This window comes from Protopterus annectens, chromosome 1.part1 (genome assembly GCF_019279795.1).
Source record: "Protopterus annectens isolate FY-2018-M chromosome 1.part1, PAN1.0, whole genome shotgun sequence".
In the NCBI taxonomy this organism is placed as follows: domain Eukaryota; kingdom Metazoa; phylum Chordata; order Ceratodontiformes; family Protopteridae; genus Protopterus; species Protopterus annectens.
Window position 1 is genome coordinate 347,042,569 of NC_056726.1, and position 27,532 is coordinate 347,070,100.

Here is a 27,532-nt window from a genome sequence, read left to right on the forward strand (position 1 = left end):
TTTTTGAAGGTGCTCAGGGATCTACACGCTCTTTCAATTCCAAAAGATAAAATTTCAGGTAGATTTAATGTTTTATGTAGCCATGTAGTTAAGAAGTTTATTATATTGTCCCCCTCATACTTTACAGGTATACTATAAATTCTAACGTTATTTTGTTCATAGGTTCATAGGTTCATAGGTTCATACTAGGCTATCTGCCCGAGGGTATTTACAAGCCTAGCCCATAGTTTTGTGGCTTACGCCACCCCTTTAGTATGGGGAACTATACCCATTATTTTGCTGTGCCTCTGTTGAGCAGTGACACTGAGGTAATCCCTGGGGTATATCTGCAATCTCCCATCCATTGGTCAAGATTTCTCTTGAACAAGGCCAGCGAGGTGCTCTGCCTCACATATACCGGGATTTTATTCCACAGCATAGGGAGTCTTTGGGTGATGAATCTATCCCTCCAGCACGTCCTATTAATAGCCGTGTCGAGGTTTAAGTCTCCGCCCTTGTGGCTCTGACGGATCTAGATTTTTGAGGTGAAGCATATTCATCAAATCTGGGTTTGACATGGCCTTGTATGTTAGGCAAAGGTCACCTCTGAGCAAGCGGTGGCGACTGAATAGAGCTGGAGTTCTTTCAGTCGGGCAGCATAGGACAGATGTTTGAGACCCTTTATCCTTTTGGTGAGGAACTTTTGTGGCCTCTCCAGCTGCTGCAAGTGTCGGGTCAGATACACTCCGAATGGGGCATTGTACTCAATCATTGGTCTGATGAGTGATGAGTATAGGGAGACTATGACCTCCCTTGATCTAGATGAGAATCCCTTCATGATAAGGTGGGCAATGTAGAAGGTCTTCCTAACTACTTTAGCTACATGGGTGTCGAATGACAGACTACTATCAACCTGGGTCCCCAGGTCCCTGATAACTTCTTCTGTACTCAGTGGATTGCCACCTATTTGGTAGCTAGGGGTAACCTTGTTTTTCCCGAAGGGTATGACTATGCATTTTTGGCATTTAACTTTAGGCCATGGCTCTGGCACCAGTTATCCGTTTCTGTGAGACCCTTCTGAAGGATATCTGTGTCAGATGTGTTTTCTACTATGGCGCCCAGTTTGCAGTCATCTGCAAACTTTGTCAGCCATAACCCTCCTGTGTTTGCTTGTACTTGGAAAAGTAGATGCCAAACAAGAGTGGGCCCAGGACTGAGCCCTGTGGTACACCACTTGTGACAGGCTTTGAGTCTGACATGGCGCCAGCAACTCTGACCCTGTGGGTTCTGTCACTCAGCCAGTTTGCAACCCATCTTGTGATGTATGGGTTAACATTTAAGCTGATGAGTTTTTCAATGATACCCGAGTGGGGTATTGTATCAAAGGCCTTCGCCAGATCGAGGTAGGCTGTATGGACTGCCTTTCCCTCATCAATGGCTTTGGTGACTATTTCGAAAAAGTCAACCAAGTTTAGAAGGCATGATCTGCCTTTGACAAAGCCAAACTGGGATGGATCCAAAGTCTGCAAATTCCCTATGTCTTTATTTATGAGGTCCATTATGATCCTCTCCATGGCTTTGCAGATAAGGCTTGTCAAGCTAATGGGCCGGTAATTTCCAGGGTCGGTGGAGGCACCGCCTTTGTGAAGTGGGACCACAGTTGCAGTGCGCCACTCCTGGAGTCCGTATCCAGAGGTAAGACTATGATTAAACAGCTGTCCTAGCTGTGGGTTTAATTCCTCATTGAGTTCGTGGAGCACACAGCCGGGGACACCATCAGGTCCCATGGATGCTGTGTTTTTTGCTTTGGAGAGAGCAGTTCTCACTTGGGCGTTGGAGATGTTTGGGGGGCTGCAATCGCTTGGTATAGATATCTCTCCTTTTGGGGGGGGGGAGTTTGCACTGAACCTGTCAGCCAGTATGTTGGCAATGCCTGTAGGATCAGTAATCTTCACATCATTTTGAACTAGTTCTGAGCATATCTGGGAGTTTCCTCCCAGGTTTCTAACATAGCTAAAGAAGGCCTTATGATTGTCTTTTGAGTCTTTAGCTATTTTTCTCTCAAAATTTGCTTTGGATGATTTTATGAGAGCTCTTAGTTTTTTACTTATAGTGATCAAGGGTGTCTTACCTTTTAAGGATTTTGCTCTATCTTGTAGTAGCTTCCTCCTTTTGTTGTAGAGTTTGTTTATGGCTGGGGTCCACCAGAGTGGACGCTTGCCTTTGGTACAAAGAGTCTTTGTTTTGCTTGGGATTGCCTTATCCATGCAGTCCTGCAGGTGCTGGTAGAAGGCATTTGTAAGTGATTCAGCGGCTTGAGTACTGTTTTCCGTCAGCTCGGGGCCTTAAAGGAGACCACACTAGTCTTTAGAAGTGTGAAGTCGGCTTTCGAGAAGTTCTTTACTGTGGTCTTTTCAGGTGGGGGTGGGATGAGGACCTCCAGCGAGATTAGTTTGTGATCTGATCTCACCAGTGAGGGGTATACTTCCAGTGTTGAACATTGTGCTCCCATGTTCGTGATGATGAGATCAAGTATGTTTTCTCCTCTTGTGGGGATGGTGACTAGTTGTTCCATGGCATTTGAGTTTATGAATTCCAGGAACTTTTGGGCTAGGGTGTTTGGGCTTGAGTAGTGTTCCCAGTCTATATTAGGGTAATTGAAGTCACCTAGTATGATGGTGTTTGGTGATACATTTATCCCCTCTAGTGTTTTCAGGAAGGCCATGTGAGGTTCCTGAGTTTGTGAGGGTGGCCTGTAACATGCTACAATTTGTCTGTTTTCTATATCAGTAAGTTTTTTCTATGAGACAGTTATTTTGTTTTAAAAGAAATTTAGTCTGAGACTTACCTTGAGTTATTTCACTTTGATGATAATTCAAAGTCTCTTCAATATTGTAGATTTGTGCCCCTTGTTATTTCATAATAGCTTCAAAATGTTCCATCATCTTTCTGGTCTCTTCTTTGAAATATTCTAGTTTTGTATCCAGTTTGTCTATTTTAAGTAATATATCCTGTATACTAGATAATACTGACTGAATGCTAACACAAGAAGCCTGAGTACCATTTCTTGAGTGACTCATGTTGAAGTCTCTTCTCTCTTAACTAAATAGCTGAACTTTTAACAGAAAAACTATTGCTTTTGAAGAACTTGAAGGTGTAAATCTTTTCTTTGATGATTAATGAATAAAATTAGCAAGCAAGCATCTTCAAATTTTAATTTTTTGATTAAATTTTTTGTCAGAGAAAAGTTTTCAGTCACAGAGGTTTTACCAGTTGCTGCTCTCAGTCTTGGCCATGCCCGCAGTGCAGTCTTTCTTTTGTATGTATATATATATATATATATATATATATATATATAGAGAGAGAGAGAGAGAGATACCCAAACACAAGCACACACACACACACACACATATATATATATATATATATATATATAGAGAGAGAGAGAGAGATACCCAAACACAAGCACACACACACACATATATATATATATATACATAGATGGGTCTACCGTGGTTTGTTGAAATCCCATATTATTGAATCTAACTTTGTCGACACTCAAAATATCAAACTCCCACTTCATCAAAGCAGCAGAACATCAAAGATCTTCCCAGGGTAAGTAACTTGTTGTGTGAGATGGTGAACTTTACATTTTCCCAACTGTAGTGTGATCTCGGACTTGGTATATTTAGTTAGAGGGGTGGGGGTGGGGTATAGCAACCCACCTGGGTGGGTTAGGGATGTAGGTATGGTGCAGTTTGGGTTTTGTTTCTTTTTGGTTAAGTGGTTACTTACCCTGGGAAGATCTTCATTATTCCGTGAGATTCGATAATATGGGATTTCGATGAATTGAGGTAAATATATATATATATATATATATATATATATATATATATATATATATACACACACGCACACACACACACACACACACACACACACACACACACACACACACACACACACACACACACACACACACACACATATGGGTCCCATTTAGATCGCTGGAAGTACACTCCACCAAATTACAAATGAATGAGACCACATGTCCAAAAAAACAGTTATCCAAAACATCACTATCCTGAAGTTTGTTCCACTGAAAGAGTTAAAAGAATTAACAGAGTGAGTTTCCAGTATTTAGTGTTTGTATACTTTATGGTACACCGTACTGTTTTCACATTTTGACAGCGTCCGTAGTTTCAAATGAAGATCGCAGTATAGTGACAATTGAGAAATATACCCTTTCTATCACTGTAGTGCGATCTCGGAATTGGTATATATAATTAACATGGGGTAGGGGGTGCAGCCCCCTCATGGGGGGTACAGGGGGCTTGTCCCCCTGCAAAAATGTTTGAGACTATGTGGTTTTGTTGATGTTTGCTTTTACCTGTTGTTTTAGCATTGTGTGCTTTGGGATAGTGATGCTTTGGATAACTGGTCTTTCGGACATGTGGTCTCATTCATTTGTAATTCAGTGGAGTGTACTTTTGGCAATCTAAATGGCTGTAACTGAAAAGGTTGAATGTTCACTTGGTTGAAAACTTTTTGTGGGTGTAAAAAAGAAAGAATGCACAAGTGAGTAAATGTTCATTTGTTTGAATCACATATGGCTTTATTTACTTTTATACAGAGTAAGTAAGTAGGTGTGCGCTGGAAAAAGAAGTTATGTACTTACCATAATGTTCCATTTGTGTTATCCATTTTAATTCTTCAACTGTTGGATTCAGATCCAATCCTCAGATCCAACTCGGCCATTACTAAAGCTCATGAAGCTCGTAGCCACAAAAAAGCTCTTGAGCTCCTTCCTTACACATAACCCCTTACATACCTCAGATCTTGTTTGTTGTTTTACATAATATATAAAGAACTATTATAACTTTCCTGACAGAAAGGTCATATCTGGAGCTCAAAATTAAGGTCAGTGGTGTCATTATAATCTCTCGCTTTTCCAGAAATTCATTTTGAGATGGGTTGGAAGGTTGGTGGGTAGCAAGTTGAGGAAGAACGAAAATGGATAACACAAATGGAACATTATGGTAAGTGAATAACATTTTTATCTGATGTCAATTTTCATTCTATCCTCCACTGTTGGGACAGTCTCCAGCTACTTAAAATCCTGGGTAGACTCAAAGGAAGGATATTCCTGAGCACAGCTGAGCCAAAGGCTGCTCTTCTCCTTGAGACTAGATCCAGTCTGTAATGAGTGATAAAGGTATGAGGACTGGCCCAAGTCACAGCTGCACATATATCATCCATGGAAGTCCTAGATAGAAACACTGAAGAAGTTCCCATGGACCTAACTGAGTGGGCTCTTAAAGGTTTTGGTAAGGTTTTACCCAACTAGTTATACATAAATGATATGCAATTCATCAGCCATCTGGCTAACGTTACCTTTGCAACTGCTTTGCCCAATTTGGAATCTGCAAAGGACACAAATAATTGATCTGTCTTCCTAATTTCTTATGTTTTCTGTAAGTAAAAATGTAATTGTCTGTGATCATCTATAAATGCAGCATATATTCACCTTTATTTGCAAATTTAGGAAAGAAAAATGACAAATTAACAGACTGATTGATATTGAATTCTGACACCACCTTAGGAAGGAAAGAAGCGTTGGTATGTAATGTGACTTTGTCTTTATTAAAGAGCAAGTAGGAAGGTTTACAGGACAATGCTTGAAGTTCTTAAATTCTTCTAGCAGAGGTAATGGCCCTAGAAAGATAGTTTTCTAGGCCAGAAAGTTAAGATTGGATTTAGCTGCTGGTTCAAAGGGAGAGTGAATTAAGACCTGCAGTACCAAGTTCAACACCCATGGTAGAGTAGGATCTTTATATGGGGGGGGGGCTCAGCAGAAGTGCGCCTCTCAAAAATGCTTTACAAAGTTTAGATGAGGCCACAATAGAATACTCAAAACCCAATATGAAAATTAAGATTTCTGCTAACTAAACTTTACTCATTGAGGAGCTAGCTCCCTCATTAAAAATTGTTGCTAAAAATTCAGGTATTCATTATACAAGAGGTGAGACGGGGTCAATGTGTTTTTGTTGTGCCCAGTAAACAAATCTTTTTCATTTAATTGTGTAAAGTTTTCTTCTAGAAGTCTTATGGGAAGATAAAAGAATATGACCCTACCCTACTAGGGTAGACAAAACCTCAAAAAAGAATCAATACTAGACTGAATTCTCACCAATCGCCCATATTCCACTCATAATTTCGGTACACTACGCAACACTCTAAGTGACCACCTCTCAACCTTCTTCATCAGAGATTAAACTAAACTCACTATAACTAGCTCTCTTAAACACATCAGATGCACTAAAAACTTCAGGGATGATGACCTTAATACAGCCCTTAAACACTAACTGGTCTCCCCTTTTAACACTTCCTTTAAATGAAGCAGTTGAGTATTTCAACATTATGTTCTTAGGCATTCTCAATCAGCTTGCCCCACCAAGACAGATCAACACTAAAATCATCTATGCCCCATGGCTTACCAAGAGCACTAGGCAACTTATGAAACAAAGGCTCAAAGCGTGAGACACCTGATGCAAAAACAAAACTACTCCTAATAGGCAAACATTCTTAGAACTGAGAAACACTGTCAAAAAACAAATCAGACTAGACAAACAAAAATACTATAGTGAAATTCAAACTAAGCACAGTACCAACCCACAAAAGTTCTGGGCTGCTATAAACAGTATTCTCCAACCAGGTAAATCACGAACTCCTCATCCAAATAGACACCACCTCTATAAATACAGCCATCCAATTCAGAGTTATTTACCAACTCTATACTAAAGCTGTCAACAGATCCACCCTCCTAAACCCCCACTATACTATATAACCCTTCAAATAATGCCAACTCCTTCACCCTACAACCTGTACCAACTTACACCGTCTATAGACACCTAACCAAACTTAAACCCACCATCCTAGCAGTAGATAAACTACCTGCCAAATTCCTACAAATAGCCGCCAAAGCCATTTACTATCCATTATGTATAATCATTAACAGATCAATCACAGAAGAAAAGGTGCCACTTCTCTGGAAAATCTATTACATTTTACCAACACACAAAGGGGGCACCTCCACTGACATAACAAACAACCGCCCTATAGCTATACTTTCCACACTGGCTAAAATACTGGAAAAATGTATCCACACCCAGATCCTAACACATTTCCTATCCAACAATCTTCTTGCTGAAACTCAAAACGGATTACACCCCAACCATCGCACTACCACTGCACTCATCCATTTTAGTAACCTAGTAAATATGCAATGCAACAACAGCCAACTAGTGTCTGCAGTCTAGGCGTTTGATACAGTCTCCAATACAAAACTTCTAACATCACTCTCAGAATTAAAACTAACTACCCCCACTCTATAATGGTATCAAGACTACCTCTCCCAATGCCAACAAGCTGTTCAGTGGAAAAACTCCCTTTCCCCCTACTTCCTGTAAAACTAGGAGTACCCTAAGGATCAATCCTAGGACCCCTACTTTTCACTATATTTACAAATAATCTTCACAAAGCCACCTCTCTAGCAAACCTGGTTCAATACACTGATGACTCCACCTTAATCTGCTCTGCCCCCACCATCCAATAACTTCACATCAAGACCCAAGAAGCCTTTACATCCATCAAAACCTGGCTAACAAATTCCCAGATAATACTAAATCCTAAAAAGACCCAACTTATAAACTTCCATCCTTCCAAAGCAGCAGTACCTACTCCCCCATTCTCTATTTCTGCATCAGATAACACCCCTATCTCTCCATCACACAAACCAAAATACTAGGGGTCATTACTGACAATAATATGAAATTTGACAAACACATAGCTCATACAATAACCAAAGTCAACAAAAAACTAGGTACACTTTACAGATGTAAAAACTTCCTAACTTGCAACAGTAAAGTTACCCTAGCTCATACCCATCTTCTCTCTACCCTAATGTATGCTTCTCCTGTCCTAATTAATCTAAACATGACAGATTTAAACAAGCTATCAGTATGCCACAACAAAATAGCAAAATTCACCACAAACTTCCTCCTACAGCACCCATCACTGTCAAGCCCTAAAACTCGCTGAAACTCCCAAACACCTTAGCTCTAAACCAATTTCTTCTAGCTCACCAAATACTGTACCAACCTGACAAAACTCCAGCCTTACAAGACCTGATCACCCTCTACTCCAATAACCGAGAACTTAGATCCACTAACAAGGCACTAACTGTAATCTCCAAAAGCCATTAGACCTCTGGTGACTCCATGTATTCTAGTAACATTGTCAAGACTTGGTAGTCCCTACCACTACAAATCAGGGTACAACCTAACAAAACCAGTTTCAAAAAAACAGCTTATTTCCCACCTAAACAACTCCTGGACATGAAACTGCCTAGCACCTGGCTGACATATTCTAACACCTTTCCCCTACCCACTATCCAACCTCTTCTTTAAAACTCCCACAGATGCACTATATATTATCATACATTACTTACCAACTCACTGCCACCTACTCTCCACTGCCCTGTCTATACCCACTAACTCTCCCCTAGACTAACTTGAAAAGCTTTCCCTTAAAATGTCAATCAACCTCATATAAACTTGTCTGTATTCTTCTCCTTTGACAAACTGGCTAGTATTTTTAGTTTTTCTTTTCTTGTCTTATCTTCATTACATCTTCATGATTATCTCTACTAAATATACTGTATGAACAACAGTCATATGTTACTACCTGCTATACTTTTAATTGTATGTCTAAACCACTATGCTTATGTAAATATCTTATGCAATCATATGTTATTATCTGCTATATTTTATAACTGTATGTCTAAACCACAATGATCATGCAAATATCTCATGTATAGTATGTTAGCAATTGTTCTTGAGCTTTTCTCCCTGGGCCTCCACTGAAAATGGACAGCTCTATCCAGTTGGACCTCCCTGGTAAACAAATGTAAAATAAAATAAATAAAAATGATGGACGGGAAAAGAGAGCATCGGTTGTCTGACTATTAATGGAATTGGAGAAACCATGCTGTCAGCTTGAGGTTTGAGATATCTGGATGCATCATGCCTGTCAGGTGAGACAGGAGGTCTGGCATTGGATCCAGAATCCAAGGTTGGTAAAGCAGATGAGGCCAAAGAAAGGGAAATCAAATCTGTCGTGACCAGTAAGGTGCAATGAGAATGACTTTGCTCTTCAACCTGGCAGCTTTCTGTAGAAAATTTGGAATTAGGGGAATTGGCGGATAAGCATAAAGTAGACCGGGGGCCAATTATGGAGTAGAGAATCCCTTGGGGATTCCCCTGAAGGGAAAATTAGGGCAAAGTAGCTGCTGCATTTGTTGTTTACAGGAGAAGCAAAAACATTGGAGCAAGGCTGGCCGCATTGATGGAAAATCGTTTGTCATTTTCTTGTTGAGGGACCAGGCAGAAGAATGGACCTGCTCAATTTGTCCACTATCACACTGAAGTGCATGGCTATGAGAAAGTGATTGGACGAGATCACCCATTGCCACACTCTGTGTGCTTCTCAACACAAGGGGTACGATCTGGCTCCTCCTTGTTTGTTGATGTACCAACCTACTGACATATTGTCTGAATCACAATTGTCCCTAAAGGGAGAGTGTCCTGGAAGGCCTGCAATGCAACAGCACTGCTCTCATCTCTAGGACATTGACATGCAAATTGTCCTCTTCAGGAGGAACAAGTGCCTTCGACTGTTTTCCCCAGGAAGTGCCAAAAATGCCCCCCACCCAATCTGGGATGAGTTTGTTGTCACTATGGCCTTGGGTTGAGGGAGAATAAAAGGACAGCCTTGTAGAACCTGATCCAATTTAATCCATCACCAGAGGTATCTCTTGTATACCCGAGTGATTCTTATTTGTGCTGACATGACATGCATTGATGAAGAATTGACCACTGTGTGGCTAGCTCCATTGAAGAATCCTCATATGAAATCTTGCTAGAGGAACTAAGATTATGGCAGCTCACATTGACCCCAAAGCTTTAAGGATCAACTGGACTGAATTTCTGGTATTGCAAATTATTTTCTTGACCTGGAATCTGATAGTCTGCACTTTCGATTGAGAGGAAAATAAGCTGTCATAGATATCATGTTGAAAACTGCTCCTATGAATTCCAAGGTTTTAGTTGGTTGTAACTGAGACTTCTCGGAATTTATGGTTATCCTCAGATAACAAGTCTGAAGTACCTGATCTCTTGCGCTTATTAGCAGATGCCTGGCCAGGGAGATAATGAGATAGTAGTCTAGATATGGAAACACTCAAAATACCTGCTGTCTCAGGTCAGCTGATACCACTGCCATGCATCTGGTGAACACTCTAGGGGCCGTGGTGAGGCCAAAGGGCAGTGCTCTGAATTGATAGTGACTGGCTCCCAGCCAGAAGCGTAAAGACTTTCTGGATTCTCTGTTCAATTTTATGTGACAGTATGCATCCTGCAGGTCTATCGAGCACATCTAGTCATCCTTGCCCAGAAAGGGTAGAATGGACTGAACCATGACCATCCAAAACTTTGTATGTCGAACTGACATGCTCAAGATAATGAGATGCAAAACTGGCCACCAGTCCCCTGTCTTCTTTGGCACTAAAAACAATCTTGTGCAAGTTCCAGATTCTACCTGGTCTTGTGAGACCTCTTGGATGACTCTCTTTTCTAGCAGCTTTCTCCTCTGACTGGATGGAACATCAAGAATTTTGCATGCCGTTGGAGGTGGAAGGGAAAAGAGAATTATATAACTTCTCGAAATAATCCTCTGCACCCAAGTATCTTTTGTTATTTCTAACCAGCCTCTCTGGTGCAGGGATAGTAGACTCGCAGTTGCCTCCAGAGGGGGACAATTGAGCCTCCTTTCAGGAGTGCTGATTGGATCTATCAGAGATAGAATCTCTGGACCACCTCTTGACCCCTGTTTTAGGGGCCTCCTCTACCACATGGACATTGTCCCTTCTGACCCTAGGGGAACTATCTACACCTGGGACTTTCTGAACCACATTTTCTGACCACCTCATTGATTCCTAGAAAAGGATCTTTGAAGGGATGAAAAACATGTCCACTGCAGAGATGGTCTTTCCATCCTTTTCACACATGGAGAGTGTGTCCTTCATTTTTGGGCCAAACAATGAACTGCCATCAATGAGTGCATTGATGAACAAGGACTTGAAAGACCCTGCAAAATCACATAAGTGCATCCAGGCATGCCTTCTAATGGATATGCCTGAACCCACTGCCCCTGAGGCACCTTTGGCTGCATGCAAGAAAAGCCTCATGGATGAATTTGAAATGTATTGGACAGTAGCCAACTGAGAGGCCACTGAAGATTTAGTTCTAACAGTAATGGTCCCGGAAAGGGATTTTAAAAGTTCCTTGATCGAGTCCCTTCGTAGTCTGGTAAAATGTGCCAAATAGTTCAGTGACCTAAGGGCAAAAGTCACTTATGCATATCCACACTTCCCAAATCTATTCATCTCCCTAGACTGTCTGTTAGGAGGATGAACAGAGGAACTTTGTTCAGCAAGTTCCTTCTTGGGGGCCACCACCATGACCACAGCATTCACAAGTACCCCCCTTACTCAAGAATTTCTTTCTGATAGGTGAAGCCAGAATCTGATATGGCATCTTAGGGACTGGCTCAACTGAGTCAGGTTCCTTCCAAGCCCACCTAGAGACCAAATCAGTGAGCTCGTTGGTGGGCACAGAAACCCAGGAGGTAGATGGGCCAGCTTCAAAGGCCTTCAGAAGTACTGATTCCTTTGGTGAAGGATTACTGGAGGACCAACTACCTCTCTGCTTAAGGGTCTCAAGAATGTCTCCAAATGAGACATCTTTTGCAGGTGATCATGTGGACCCTTCTCCCTCATCAAAATCAGTATCCTCAATGACTGACACTTGTGGATAGTCTAAATGTCTTCTCTTGCACTTCTTCCTATGGACTTCCTCAGTGGGATGCTCCTGTGAAGTGTCAGAAGAGATTGCAAAGCCCTGCTGGGGAGTCTGGGAGCCTTGAGTTGGCTATCCGTGTGGGTGTAGAATTATGTAGCTCTAAGTGTAGAGACATTTGGGAATTAGACTGGAGATGTGAGGGGGTTGGATCTGTTTGTCCTGTCACAGCAAAAAATACTTTCTTCACAACCTCGAAGGCAGATCTCACCAGAGAGAAGGACACTGTTGGATCCGAGAAGGCAGACTTCTGGACCACTGCCTCCCTCTGCCCCAAGAGCAATCTCCTCAAGTAGGAAGTTGGAGCTGAGCTATCCAATGCTGAAACTCTAAGGGGGAAAGATGGCTCTGAAAACCTCGGAGATGCATCCAACACCTCTGGCCTGACAAAGCAGCTACAGCTCTGAGAGTCATCCGAATCCAAATATGTTGGAGCCAGTACACTCAGAAAAAGCTTCGCATCTGAAGATAAAGGTATTTACAGATCTGACACTGACAGATCTGGAAGGTTCAGATCAGAGAAGGAACAGCTACTGGTGGTGTGGTAGATGGACAGGCTTCCAGACCCAAAGGGGTAGGAGCCAAAAGAACACCCATCTGTATCTGTGCTGACAGGAATCTCCTCATCCTTCTGTCTTCCTCAGTCAAACTCCTGGAAGAATGAGATGAGGCAAGGGATGGAATGACATCTGTTCAAAAAAGGAGAAGGAACTCTGGAAGGTACTGGGTCCAATGTTGGTCAGTATTTTGTCCTAGGTAGGACCTTTGGATCTGAAGAAATTGGATCTTTTGATTTTTTACTGGATCAGAGGGAGAGTGGATCTGAACTGGTTTCGGATCCGGTCTTGGCTTTTTCTTTACTAGCTCACAAGATGGAGTCAAGGAAGTAGAAGGTCTCAGAGACTTATTCAGAGGTTCATTAATTTTAATCTTGGGGGATTATGCCCCAGAAATAGCTTCACTGAAAGTTGACAGAAGCGATCCCTTTAATATTAATTTATTCTTCCTGTTGGCTACTGCTTTAGGATTGAAGTTTTTACAAATTAAACAGTCCTCTTGGAAATGCTATGGGCCCATGCAGTAAATACATAATGCATGGTCATCTGAAAGAGGCTATTTGTGCCCACACTTTTTTTTCTTTTCAAACATCTTTATTAAACGTACACATATTACAAAGGCAATCTTACATTTATATAAATGAAAAACATACAAAATTATATCACTTTAGTTGCAAACCTTTTACATGACAGACACCATTGAAACAACTGTAGTTGCAAACATTATACATCACTTATAAACACACGCACACTTTTGAGATTTTTTAAAACCAGAAGGCCCTTTATCAGACATACTAGCAACAAAAAAGGAAAAGAAAGAAAAGGAATTTTTTTTTATTAAGAGAATAAAGTAAAAAAGGAAACACCAGCAATGGTAAGAAAGACTACACTAACATATAACAATAGCAGAAAACAAGGAAAGAATTACCAACAATGGCAGACAAATATTACACTAAGTGCAAGAGGGGTAAGGGAGTACTATAATAATAGGATTTACTATAGAAAAAGGGAAACTTTAAGAGATAAACACTTATTTTAGAAAAACTCAGAGCTGAGGCTGACCAATTCTTTTCACGAAAAGAGGTAAATGAGATCTGAGGTATGCTAGGGGTTGGTGTATTATGGGTAAGGGAGGAGCTTTTTGGTGGCCATGAGCTTTATTAATGGCCAAGTCAGATCTGAGGATCAGATCTAAACCCAACAGTTGAGAATAGAATGAAAATTGACATCATCAGATCTAATTTTTGAATGAAAAACTGGTGCTTGCAAAGATATGCAAGACTGTGTTATAGCATTTGTTGTGTATGTAGGTTATGGTTAGAGTACAGGTTATTTAATGGGATAGATTCCGTGTTTTATATATTTTGTATTGTGTGCATTCTGTGTCCTTCTGCCTTATGTTGTAGTACTGTTCAGGAAATGTTTTTTAGTAATATAATATTCATTGTTAGGGTTAGCCACATAAGTAAGGTGGTGCAGAGGGGTGAAAAATCTCTGTTTTTGCTAAGTTATGGAAACATGGAGGAAGTGCCCAAACAAAATATTGTACCAATGTTTGGCCTATAGATACAGATACAAATACACATACTAATGACTGAAGGTATCTGGCCGATAAGCTTATACTTAAAATGCTCCAAAGTTTTTCTTAAATGCTGCATACACTATTCACCATGCTTTACACTTACAGTAGTATATTACAGTTAAAAAATCCACAATAGTGACAACCTTGGCTATAGTTATTATATAACTTACACTGTCCAGCTGCTTCTTTAGTTCCAGTACTTGTGAGGAAAGCCCAGCATTCTCTTTTGTCAATACAGTGCAATCTTCAGACATCTTCCTTCTGAGACAAATATCTTGTTCTGCCAGTAAATCCTTTTCACGCAACTGCTGGTGAAGAAGGCAGATCTCACCCCTAGAGAAATAGCACAAGTAAGTTAAAGTATCTGAAACAATTTGCATAAAGTAAAGTAGCTAAACTGTGGGCACTGGGCTTTAATATAAGAAGCATTTAGATGCTGTAGTTTTAGGTAAAACAAGGACAATGTAAAAACTATAATAATTTGTAAAGGAAGTATTTGTACTGCTCAGCCTTTGTGTATCTTCAGGGTCTTTTCATTAAAAGCAATGGGTCACACTGCAGCAGTGTGGTGACTCCGCACACATTTATCACTTATCACAAGGTAAAGGCCATTTCCTATCCCTGCTAAGTTGTAATTGATAGTTAACTTTTAGTTAGTCCACTGTGAAGTAATTAATAAGTAACAGGATTATTGTTATAAGCCAAGTGCTACCACGCCAAAAAGTAAATGCATTAATAAATAGTATCCGGAAATTATTCACTGCATTAGTAAATGCACTACTATCTTTTAGGAAATGAACAAGAAGAAAACATAATGAATGCAATACAGGTATTTTTGTAAAAAAGTGCTGTTTTTTATTGTAAAAAGCATGCCTTCACATTCCCAGTGCCCTGTTGTTTTTTCTTTATAGGGGTTTATAAATCAATCTATGATGTTAATTATTAATTCACATAAAATTCTATAAACTATTTTAGTTTAGGAATATGTTACAACAAAAGATATACTGGATACAACTACAAAATTAGGTAGGAAGCAATTGCCTCTTCTACAATTTTCAAGTAAGTAGAATTATTCTCTTCCCTAATTATTTCCATGACTAATACTGGCTGGAATGTTACAAATTTACATGATTATTTAAGCAGTGAAGTGATAGTTTATTATCATGTTAAGAGTAAGGGTTCAGACTAGAAATCCCACCCAAATATTACTCAATGTGACAGAACGATAGGGTTTGAATTGCTCTACTGCCAGAAAATAGTATGAGGTGTTAGAGTTACAGAGCCTAAATCTGCACCACTGACCCCCATTACATGTGTAAAGTTGTAAAAGGCTTTAAGAGTTTATACCAAAGGAGCACTGCTGCCTTGGGTTATATCACACCTATCATACCCAAATAAGCTTTATGCTACCAGTTACAGAGCAGGGTTATAATAATTAATTCCCCAGGATCTGACCTCAGTCTGAGCTTGGTACCTTCTAATTATATATATATATATATATATATATATATATATATATATATATATATTTATATATATATAGGTCTACTTGAAAATGCCGACAACAAGATAACCGACACGAAAACACCGAAAAAAAAAAGTTCAAAAACACAAAACTTCACATGCCCGACAAACCAAAATCCCGACAAACAACAAAACAAATACCTTTCCCAAAAAACACACACACAACACAAGCACACCAAAAACCTTACAAACCTACACTAAACCTTACAAACACAACTATCTATGCACTAACCTTAACCCAAACCCGAACCCTAAGGTCCGTCACTATCGCACACTTACCTTACCCGCACCCTAACCCTAACTCACTTAATCTGCCCCTAACCCTCAAGTCCATCACTATCGCACACTTACCTTACCCGCACTCTAACCCTAACTCACTTAACCCACCCCTAAACCTAAACTCCGTCACTATCACACACTTACCTTACCCACACCTTGACCCTAACGTCCGTCCCTATCGCACACTTACCTTACCATGTCTGTGTTCTCAGCGTCAGGATACTCAACTGTCGGGCTGCTCCGTTGTCGATCTTCCGGTGTCGGTGTTCTCGTTGTCGGCGTTCTGCATTGTTAGCATTTTCAGGTAGACCCATATATCTTTATCTATGTATATATGTGTATGTGTGTGTGTGTGTGTGTGTGTGTGTGTGTGTGTGTGTGTGTGTGTGTGTGTGTGTGTGTGTGTGTTTGTGTATATATATGCAGGTCTACTTTAGTAGACCAAAATTACACTTAATCTAAAATTACTTTACCAAGATGACATCACAGAAGTTTGAATAAACCAAAGCTTCACATTACTGCATTTTTTTACAGGGAATGAAGGCACTTGGCCAAGATTCAACATAAAAACCCACGGCAGTATGTCAAATCCACCCAGATGGGGGGCTGTACCCCCCACCCCCAACGAAATATACAAACTCTGGGATCACACTACAGTGAGGGAAAGGGCACATTTCCCCATGTTGGCCAAGTGCCTCCATTCCCTGTAAAAATGAATGAGATAATGTAAAGCTTTGGTTTATTCTACCTTCGGTGATGTCATCTCGGTAAAGTAAGTTTCAATTAAGTGTCATTAAGTATGAAGTAGACCCATGCACACACACACACACACACATATATATATATATATATATATATATATATATATATATATATATACTTTGGGCTACTGATACTTTTCTAGTCATGGTAGAAGCCACCACCAATCAGATTCCTAATCCGATTCCAGACATCTCAATTACTGAACAGTCTTCTAAGACCCCACCATAAATTATAGTAAGCCAAGCAGTCTTCCTTCCAAAAGGCTGTATCCCAAGAATGACAGTAAAATAAGACGTTAGCCACAAGCTGTTGAAAATTAAAAAAATGAAAACTCTTTACTTTTAGAGAGATCTGAGCATACATACCATGGCACTACTTTTGCATAGGGCAAAAACATGTTTCAATGCAGATAGACTGATGACAGAAAAAGCTCCAGAGGCATCAGCCTCTATTATTTCTAATTACTTATTGTAGTGGACTTGTGTCTCAGGATAAAAAATAAAGTCCAGTGAGTATGTGATTCAAAAGGATTTGTGCCAATTCTCCAGTGGTAGTCTCTGCAAGCCCCATTTGGTTGACTCAAAATTGCTGAAAACCAAAGTTTTTTTTATCAAGAGGAAGATCCCCTAACACACCCACAACTTACAAACTCCAAGTTTGCACATCTGTGGAGAAAAGTGCAGTTCAAGTAATCACTGAAAGTGTTTTTTTTTGTTGTTTGTTTGTTTTGGTAATTTTTATTTGCACAGCTGGCATTCACCAAGACAATCAACAGCAAATTGCCTGGTCCCAATCCATGAATTTGTGGTTTACTTTTCACCACAAGGTTGTTTATTTATTTATTTATTTTATTTTATTTATTTATTTTTGTTTACTGGGGTTGTATACTGATTAATATTGTCCAGTTACAGGACATTTTACAAAAAAATCAGAATGTCAGAAGTGGAAAACTGTATATGTACATTCTAAGTCAACAAGCAGAGTGCAATGTACAATATATACATTACTTTCTAAAGTGGGTCAACCCTCAGTAATTCTGTGAGAGGAGAACAGATGTGGAAAGAAGATAGGGATAGTTTGTTAGGTGACATGTCCTGTGTTGAAGCAGGAGCATCTGGCTTGGATGAACAGGTGCTTTATGAGTTGCAAAAAACAATAAATTCAGTTCCACAGTAGAATTTATTACTTGACTTAACACCTCGGCCACAACAGCCTTCAAAGAGTACAAAATTACAAAAAGCACATTCCCCTATTTATACATCATCAACAATCAATTAATTAATCAATCAATCAATTAAAAAAATACTTTAGAATTTAAAGCAAACTTCTCCAGTTTACTTCTCTGTTCAGACCTCTTGGTGTTAGTGTATCAAACTTCAACATAAATAGTTTCTTTATATAATAAAACATTTTTAATTAATCTTTCATCCCCCTTCCTAATGAACACTTCTTCCAGAATTGTAGCTTGTAACAAATTCACATCATTATTATGTTTTTCCCCAAAATGAAATGCTATAGGGCTTTCCAGTCTCTGTTTCTTATTTCTTATGGGGAGATGATTAGATTGTCCAGGCTCTGTAATAATAAATTAGATTTACAAAAACAAACTGGCCAAACTTTGTTTATGTTTTTACAGAGGTTATAGTGAGAACTTAATTCAAGGGTCTATTGACAAATTAATACAGTATAATCTTAATAAACGTAATAAATGAGCAAATGCTGCTGGAGAATGTCTGTAGTGTAACTGAGTTTTTCTTAGAGGTGGATGTAAAAATAGGTAGTCCATATTCTAGCTGAGAAAGAAGAATTCCTTTGCCGATTGCTGCTGTAGCATGTTGAGACAGAAAAGGGGAGATCCTTTTGGCTCAGGAGAGCAAGGAGTTTATTTTTGCTCTCACTTGTCTGTTTGGAAATGGTAGTTTAGAGACTGAGCAAGCCATAATCCTATGCGTTTGAAGGTGAAGAAGAAACAAAGATAGTTAAAGAGTCAGGTGCATGGTGAATTTTCTGTTGAGTTCCAAAAAGCATGGTTTCAGTATTGGAGGGGTTGAGAAGTACTTTGTGGTTTATGAGCCATTGGTGGAGTTCATGTAAGTCTGACTGGAGTTGGGATTGAATGTTGGTATGAAAGTGACTTGATCGGTGAACAACCATGTTGTCTGTGCAGTGTGTGAGTCGGAGATGGGGGAGTTCTCAAGAAGGTTTGCCAATGAATATGGAGCAGAGGAAGCAAGGATGGATCTTTGTGGTACACCTTTGACAACAGGTGCTGATTATGACAGGGATGATCCTATTTTAACTCTAAAATGTCTGTCAATGAGGAAGTTTTTAAACCAGGAAGTGCTGTCTGGGCTGATACCAATTTTAGTTAATTTGTTTAGAAGAGATCGCGGTCAATGAGGTCAAATATTTTTGCCAGGTCTATAAATAGGACAATTGTAAGAAGGCCTCAGTCAGAAATTTGTAGGATGCCATCACTTAGGGGCCAAAATGTGTTCATAGTAGTATGTTCTCCAAGCCAGAATATATGCTGTTTGAAGGACAGCAGATGGTACTGCCTGATGTAATGCGAGAGTTGGATATAGACTATTTGTTCTAATGGTTTGCACAGAGCTGGGAGGATGGATAGTGGATTGAAGTGAGAGATATTGTTTGGGATGGTTTCATTTTAGAGGGGATTAATTACAGCAGTTTTTTTCCTAATTTATGGCATGTTGTTTTGTGTGAAACAGATTTTATAACAAATATATATATATATATATATATATATATATATATATATATAGGCGAAAGGAAGATATAGGGGATCTCTGTAGTGATATATGATCCAACGGTTTATGCTGTCAGATACAGGAGGTGTGTCACTGGGAATATTTTTGAGTGAACAATAAGAGGGAGTGGGCAGCTGGAGAACTTAGCAAGACTGGGTAGATGGTGGAGGCAGTAAAGGAGAAAGAAGGAACAGGAGTTGTAATATGATTACAGCAATAATATAAAACATAAGTGGGTCAGAGAGATACAGTGAGTGAAGCTGAGAGCTCTGTCCAGGGGGATAGGTTTTTAGATTATCCCCTGCCATTCAACAGGAAGCAATCAAAAAAGAAAGTACTGTTAAGGTCCTGGGGGACCAATCTCCACTTGACATTCTAATTCATAGGTCTCAATGATTGCAGTAAAATCCCACACATAAATAGCAGAACTGTCATAGGATTACAATGTTTAAGTGGTGGGGAGAAACCTTCAATGTTTAAAGTAGGTGGCTGGTTTCTCCTTGTGATGCAGATGAGGCATGACATTTTTCCAGTACTATGTCTACATTGGCTGCACTTCAATGTGACTTTCAGTATGCAAATTGTTTGATTGATCCATTATACCTTCTTATTTGGTGCACCCTTAGGAATGCCAGCATGTGCAATCTGTTTTCCTTTCATAAAACCAATAACAATCATTAAAAAATTGAAACATGTTACATTAAGAAATCCTATATAACTCATGAGGAATATAGGCAATTTTCTTCACTTAGCTGTAAAGCATTTAACAGGAAGTTAAATGCTATAAAATTAAAAAAAAAGAAATATATATATATATATATATATATATATATATATATATATATATATAGGATGCTACAGAATCCTGAAAGCCCAAAATCCTGAAGATCAACATCCTGAGACCAAAATCCTGAAAGTTCAAAATCCTGAAAACACACAGGATACCAAAACTTACTATATTCCAGCACAAGTACATACAAAAACAAATAAAACACAAACCATATTACTCTTCTCCATCAGTGTACTGAAGGGCAATTTCGGAGTTGATATATTTAAGTAGCAGGGGGTGGTGGGGGCAGAGAAGAGTAATATATACATATACTTATTTATTTATTAACATTTGTTGACCGGGAAAGTCCACTCAGTCAGAAACCCATTTTCAGTGGAGGCCCGGGGAGAAAAGCTCCACACAGTATTGCAAAGTAAACTAATTTAACATAAGTATAATCAAATATTGCATGTATAAAAGGCAAGCATATACAATACAATACAGCACAGAGTTTACATTATTAAGCTTTAAGGAGTCACTAAGTAAAGACAGGAGAAGTTACATGTGTAGAACAGTATAGATGTGAAACAGTACCATCTGTATTGTGAGCAGTGGAAACTATTGGACAGCTGGGCATAAAAACTGAAGTTATAGAACTGGTTATTATACAATGCACAATATAACAATTAGTTAAAGGACTGTTTTAAGGTGGTCTGTTTGTATTAGTGCTGATTTAAAAGTTTTTATGCAGTCAATTTGAGTTATTTGGGATGGTAAGATATTCCATAGTTTGGCAATGCTATGGCAGTACAGGCATTGTCCAGCTCTTTTGTTGGGTTTTGTTATGGTTAGTAGCTGTTTACATGAGGATCTTAGTTTTCAAGTAGGAGTATACGTTTGTAGGATAGAATTGAGTACTGAGCAGTCACTGGGTTTGAAGATTAGTTAAAGTTAGTTGGGTATAGTAGAGATGGTGGGAAACCTCTAGCCAGTTCAGTTCTGCAATAGCTTGGCAATGATGTGAGTGGTAAGGCTTTGCAGTGGCAAATTTGTCTATTTTATAATAGCAGGATTGAAGTTTATTACGTAGGGTTGAATGAAGGTTAGTAAAGATGACACTACCATAAAGAAGGGAGGGGATGAGTAAGGTACTGGCAAGTTTTGTTTTGGTGTGGTTGTCCAGGTAAAGTATGTGGCAATATAGTTTGCCTAATTTAAAGTGTGTTTTCTTTATTGCATTGAGAATATGTGGCTCAAAAGTGAGTTTGTCATCTACTGTTATGCCTATCAGTTTAGATGTCCTCACTATTTCAATTTCTGTACCATCCTTAGCAAAGATGTTGAAGTCTATATCTGGTGATTTTGTAGAGAAAAGTAAAAGTTTAGTTTTTGGGGGGTTTAACATGAGTTGTGCACTACTTAGCCAACATTTGATTGATGCAAAAGCCTTTTGTGTGACTGTAAGGAGTTCTGAGAAATTGTTGGCAGTGGATATTAGCGTGGAATCATCGGCATATTGGATGAGATTTTGTATTTGGGTGACTTTGTGAAGATCACTGATGAAGGTATTAAACAGTAGTGGCCATAAAATGGATCCTTTCGGGACTCTTATGTTGTTTGCTTGATAATCAGATTGTACATTATGCCATCTTACTGATTGTTCTTTGTTGTTTAGGTAGGAGATAAACCAATTAAGAGATTTAGGAGAGCATCCTAATTTTAATAGTTGGCTTAATAGCTTAGTATGTAATACTGTGTCGAAAGCTTTAGATAGATCCAGTAACATTACTGAAGTAGGGTAACCAACATCTATGGCTTTGTTAAAAGTATCAGAAAATGTGAGCAGGGCTGTGATAGTGCTATGCCCTGGACTGAACCCATGTTGGGTGGGGGCTAGAAGAGCATTATCAGAGAGATGTTTAACTAGTTGTGTGTGAACACATTTTTCTAAGATTTTTGATAATGGAGAAAGCACAGAGATAGGGCAATAGTTGGAGAGGTAATGGGACTGTCCACCTTTGTGTAATGGTGTAATAATGGATTTTTCCAAAATTGGGGGACATATGACTCAGAGATAGAGTGATTTATAAGAATGCTAACTGGATATGCAATTGCGTTTGCTGCTAGTTATAGATATTTTGGGGGAAGATTATCTGCAGAAAGTGAGCAAGGTCTGAGTTTGTTTAGGAGCTGGAAAATTAGAGAGGTGGGTACAGCCTGAATGGTAAAGGAAAAAGCTGAGGGAGTACTTGTAGCATTCTCTACAGAAGGGGCTTTGTTATTGTCAAATAAGGAGTTAGTGGTATATTGGGCATCTGAGTTTATATAGATATATGACTATAGATAGATAGATAGATAGATAGATAGATAGATAGATAGATATTTTTCATGGGGGTTGTACCTCTACTACTTTTACTTAATATAATATATCTGAGGTCTAACTTAACTGGAAATAAAGAGAATTCAGGGTTTTGCTGTAAAACCAATAGTGATAGTCTATCATTGAGCAGTGCTGCCTTGGAGTTTAGTTAAGTGAGTGTGGGGTCACAGTTCCCCACATCAGAGATAAAGATGACCGTAGACTGTCAGCCAAGAAAGCATAATTTATATTTGGATTTAGAACAGTGTACAGTGGAAGTTTTTGTATGGTTCAGAATAATGTATTTGCTTATGTAAGGTAATGTGTATTTGTGTAATCAATTTCTTAGAGCTACAGTTTTGAAGTCAAACAAACTGAGTGCTGATTTACTAAAACATGACTGGGAAAGGGAGCTTGAAAATATGAATACAAAGAAATGAATAAGAATAGGAAAGAGGTTGCTTTTTCTAGAGATGGATGTAACTAATAGAGTAAGCCACACATATTTCTGGAGATGTAGGTTAAAAAGGAAAATAAGAAAGGTGAAAGTCATGGTGGGGAGTTATGACATAATCCTCATTTAATGCTAGGGTACACGAGATAAGAAAGAATGTCAGATATACAGGATAAAGGTGGAATGAGGTGTCGTGGATGATGTGGAAGAAAACAGAAAGCCAAAGATTGTAACGGAAGATGTCAAAAAGAATAAGACAGAAAAAAGGATGAGGGATCATGGGATGTAAGGAAGCTGATGTGGAAGGGCAAATTAATGAGAGTTTTGAAAATAAACTAGGAGTAAGAGAAAGTATGTATTAAAAGTAGATGGTGGAAACTAAAGAGACCAGAAGAAAACAGGAAAGAGGGTAGGGATAAGGAGTTTAAGCAGAGAAATAAAGTGTAAATTCAAGATGAGATCAACAAATACTTCTGAGTTGAAAATATTCATATGATAAGAATTTTAAGTGAATGAAGTTAAAAAATGCAGAGAAAGTACAGGTAGGGAGGATAAAAGATAGTGAGAGAATTTGATGCAGAAAGAAAGGCAACGTAAGGAGATAAGGGTCTGAAGAAACTTTTGTTATAAGGAGGTGTTCAACAATAGGACAGAAGTGAAGGGAGAAAAAGAGGAACAGACACAGAGGGAACAGAAGAAGGGAGAAGTGTTCATGGGAGGGGACAGCTGTTAAAAGGATGAATCAAAATATATTAATGGAAAGACTTAAAAGAGGAATAAGGGAATGCTTTGGATAGAGAAATAACAGAAAATGGAGGAACAAAATCAGCATGGAAACCGAATAGGAAAGGAAGTGGTTAATGATGGTTACCTAGTGGAATTTACAAGAAGGTGTGAGAAGAGATAACCAGGATCTTAAATTATATGTTAATATTACAGGAACTTATACGAGGCTACCAGGAAGCCCATAAAAGGAAAAACTGGTAGATGGTTCTTAAAGGGATGAGTAGGGAAGAACCAGGTGATTATAGACCATTTTCCCCAGAAAATTTATATGGTAAGTTATTAACGAAAATTCTTGTGACAAGGCTAGATAAAATCCTGCCAAAGATAATACAGGAACATCAAGTAGACTTTAATAAGAGGAAAGTATCATTTAAAAGAAAAATGGGTAGCTAGTGTAGGAATTCATGGAGTGGAAGAAAGAAAAAGGCAAGAGGCATACAAAATTTTCAACATCAAAAAGGAGTTTGACTCTGTAGAGTGGAATCTTCTTCTCAGGGTTAACACAAGAGACATTGGGATTGCAAAATATACAAGGAACCGCTGAAAGAATTATATAGGGAATTAAAAATTGAGTTGTTAGCAAATGGAGGGGCATCAAAAGAAGTTAGACTAAACAGGGAGGTAAGGCAGAAATTCCCCTTACCAGCAAGATTTTTCTGATAGTGATAGAGTTCTTTACAAGAAAAATAAGTCAGGATTGTTTTATATTAGAGAAATTGGGAGGCTTCAGTGAATGAGTCTTTAAGAAGCTGGATAAATATGGAAGACAATTGGAAATGGAGTGTAACTGAAAGAAAATGTCACTTAAGTGTTAGCAAGGTTGAGGAAATTATAAAAGAAGATAGGATTAGACAGCAAGTGAATGTCTGACCAGCGTCATTCTGTAATGCTTATTATGCTTACAGTGAAAAATGTGGAAGTTTCTCCTGGCCTATCTTAGAGCAGTAGGAGACAGAGCTAACATGTTTATTTATATATCAGCATTTTTCTGTTTCAGGAAATTCAGAATGAATGGAGCAATTATAAAGTCATATGAAATAATTATACCAAAGGGAAGAGGCTGAGGATAGGAAAGAAAATTCTGAGACAATAGAGGAGGAAGAGGGTTAAGGAGCTCATATCTGAACATGTACATGACTGTACAGTGCAACAGTTCATAAGAGAAGGTAAAGGAGAATGGCTGGAATTGTTAAGGAGGAGAGGGGATAACAGAAGAGCTCAAGGAAAGTTAGAACATAAAAAAGGGGGAAAAAGAGATATCTCTGGAATACAATTATTAAAACTGGGAGGACAGTCACATGAAAATGAAAGAGGAGAACACAAGACAATAACAGGGCAGTAAATGGAGTGGAAGTGTTTAGAAACAGAAATAAAAGCTTGCCAGACAAGAGATTAAAACAACAAGGAATCTACAAGAAATTTAGGCTGGGGGAGAATAAATAGAGTTTAAAGGGTCAAAGTATCCTCAAAAGGACAAAGTAGTAATTGTAGATCGTCTGCCACCCTGGTCGCACTTGCAGGACAGGTACTCTTATATGGAAAACACAGTGGGATTGTAAGCTGAACAAGTATGGTCACTACAAACTTTACAGTCAGCTGATGTACTATAGCACCCAAAATCCCATTAAAACTCCTATCAAGCAAATTAGTCACACTCATGATGCACATAAATGAGTAATACAGAAAACAACAGATTTTATTGTGCATTTGTACTTTTGACTAAAGTGCACTCAACTTTTGTTTTCAGCTGGAACAATTGCTATGAATGGAGCTTAGTGCAACACCGGAACTGAATCAGCATATCTGAATTTAAACTAGTTATTGGGAACTATGAGGGCTATCCGTATTTACTTAACTCTACCCTGATGTTTAATAACTTTTTTGATGCAGGACAAGCTTTAAACTATATTATGTTTGCCCAGTTGTCTGAGTCTTGCATCTTCTCCACCTTGTGTATCCAGAATGCCCACCAATAACAAGCAATATTAAAATCAATAATTTTTATCAACATCCAAATTTTTCCATACTAAGAAATATAGAAAAATATTTCCTTCATAGTAGGCAGAAACTGGGAAGACAGTTGTGTAGACAAAAAAGTGGGAGAAATTAAAGGAAAATTATGAACAATTAAAGGAACAGCAAGTTTGTTTTGCTATGAAACTGCAAACTGGAAGACAAGGTGAGAGACTGCGAGATCATACAGTTCTTGGAGAGACCAATTAAAATATGGAAGAGCAGATAAACAAAACAGATGCCTCTCATTAGGCGTTACTGAACAAGGTCAGAGGGATGCAGTATAAGGGATCAGCAAACATAGCAGGGGAAAGCAAGTAAGATGAGGCTATGCGCAAATTGATTCCTGTCCATTGGTAGCATACAACTCTTTTATATACTTCCCAAGTCCAGGATAGGATCTAAGCATGCTTTCATAGCAATACAAACAGGTTTGTGTCTCCTGGTTGCTACCAATTCAGTATTAATACTGTACAATCTTACCTAAGTTCTCGAGTTATCTTGTCTTGCATTGTAGCAGTGTTTGAATAAATTTTCTCCTCCAGCTCATGCACAGCAGAATATACCTTTAGGATGTCAAGCCTCTTCTTTGCCAGGTGCTCCTGTACTGTTTTCTGCTGCTCGGTCCTCTGCTCCAGCTTTGAAAGAACAGCAGAAAAAGCAGTCAGAGTCTCAATACCAGCAACAAAACTGGCTTCACATGAAACCTCAGCAGCACTGAAGAACAGTACATCAGCATGGTACACACTCCAAAAAAGTAAATTTGTTTGTGGTACTCACCATAATAGTACATTCTCTGACAATAGGAGGGCTGCCACTGCATATCAGATCTCTTACAACTGCTTAATACATGCCAGTGCCTCTCTCTACAATGAAAATAAAGCAAAGTAACCAGCCCCTTATCTGAGCTTGAGCTATCTCTCAAAAAAGTGTACTTCTGTAATTTGTAATCCAGTTCTGATAGTTGCCTTTGCTGCAGTGAAAAAAGTATATAAAAGTGAAATTACATAAAAGCCTCAAATTAATTACAAGAAATGCTCTATAATAAAAGGAATTTAAGCAGAAAAGCTTAAAATTCAAGAATATAAACAAAGACCAATAAAGACAACATTACTGTAAAAGTGCAAATACTAGACATAAGGTGGTGAAGGGTGGGAAGCTATTCAGAAGTAGGCATTATGTAACTGGAGGATCTGCAATTATGGTGACCAAATAATAAATCCTCTCAATAAAAAATACCTGCTTCTGGTTACAGCATCCATTACACCTAAATGTAGCACAATATCTTAGTATTTCCATATAAGAGAAAGGATGGCACTAAGGAAACATGCCATGCAGAACAAAGGTAGCTAAGTGTGCCAAGGCTCTAAACCCATGCTCTAGTTCATAATGTTTCATGAAGTGTGCATAGATACCCAAACGATAGCTTCACAGATGTTCTGAACTGAAATCATTGTGAAAAAAAGTCATAGGGGTGGCTGCTGCTTTAGAAGAACATTCATGTTTTACATTATTTATCATTACAAATATTTTAGGCCAGTCTCTGTACAGTTATCTTCCTGCTCTTTCATGGAATAAGCTTCCCATAACCCTTAGAAACATCATTTCAGTCCATGAGTTCAAGAAGGCTCTGAAAAAACACCTATCCAATTCTTGGATCTGTCTCTGTAATCACTCCACCTGAACGCCTTCCCCACCCCTCCCATCTCCTTGCCCCAGTTA

At 38.8% G+C, this 27,532-nt stretch overlaps 1 protein-coding gene across 1 annotated transcript in view; it reads right to left on the reverse strand.

Annotated features, from left to right (window-relative positions):
• LOC122804958 (cytadherence high molecular weight protein 2-like) overlaps positions 1-27,532 on the reverse strand; it is a 699,628-nt gene that overhangs the window by 373,421 nt on the left and 298,675 nt on the right. Inside the window, exons 5-6 of the mRNA XM_044075199.1 lie at positions 26,294-26,448; positions 14,264-14,426 (exon numbers count right to left, since the gene is read on the reverse strand). Coding sequence (XP_043931134.1) covers positions 14,264-14,426; positions 26,294-26,448 — 318 coding nt within the window. The remainder of the gene's footprint in view (positions 1-14,263; positions 14,427-26,293; positions 26,449-27,532) is intronic.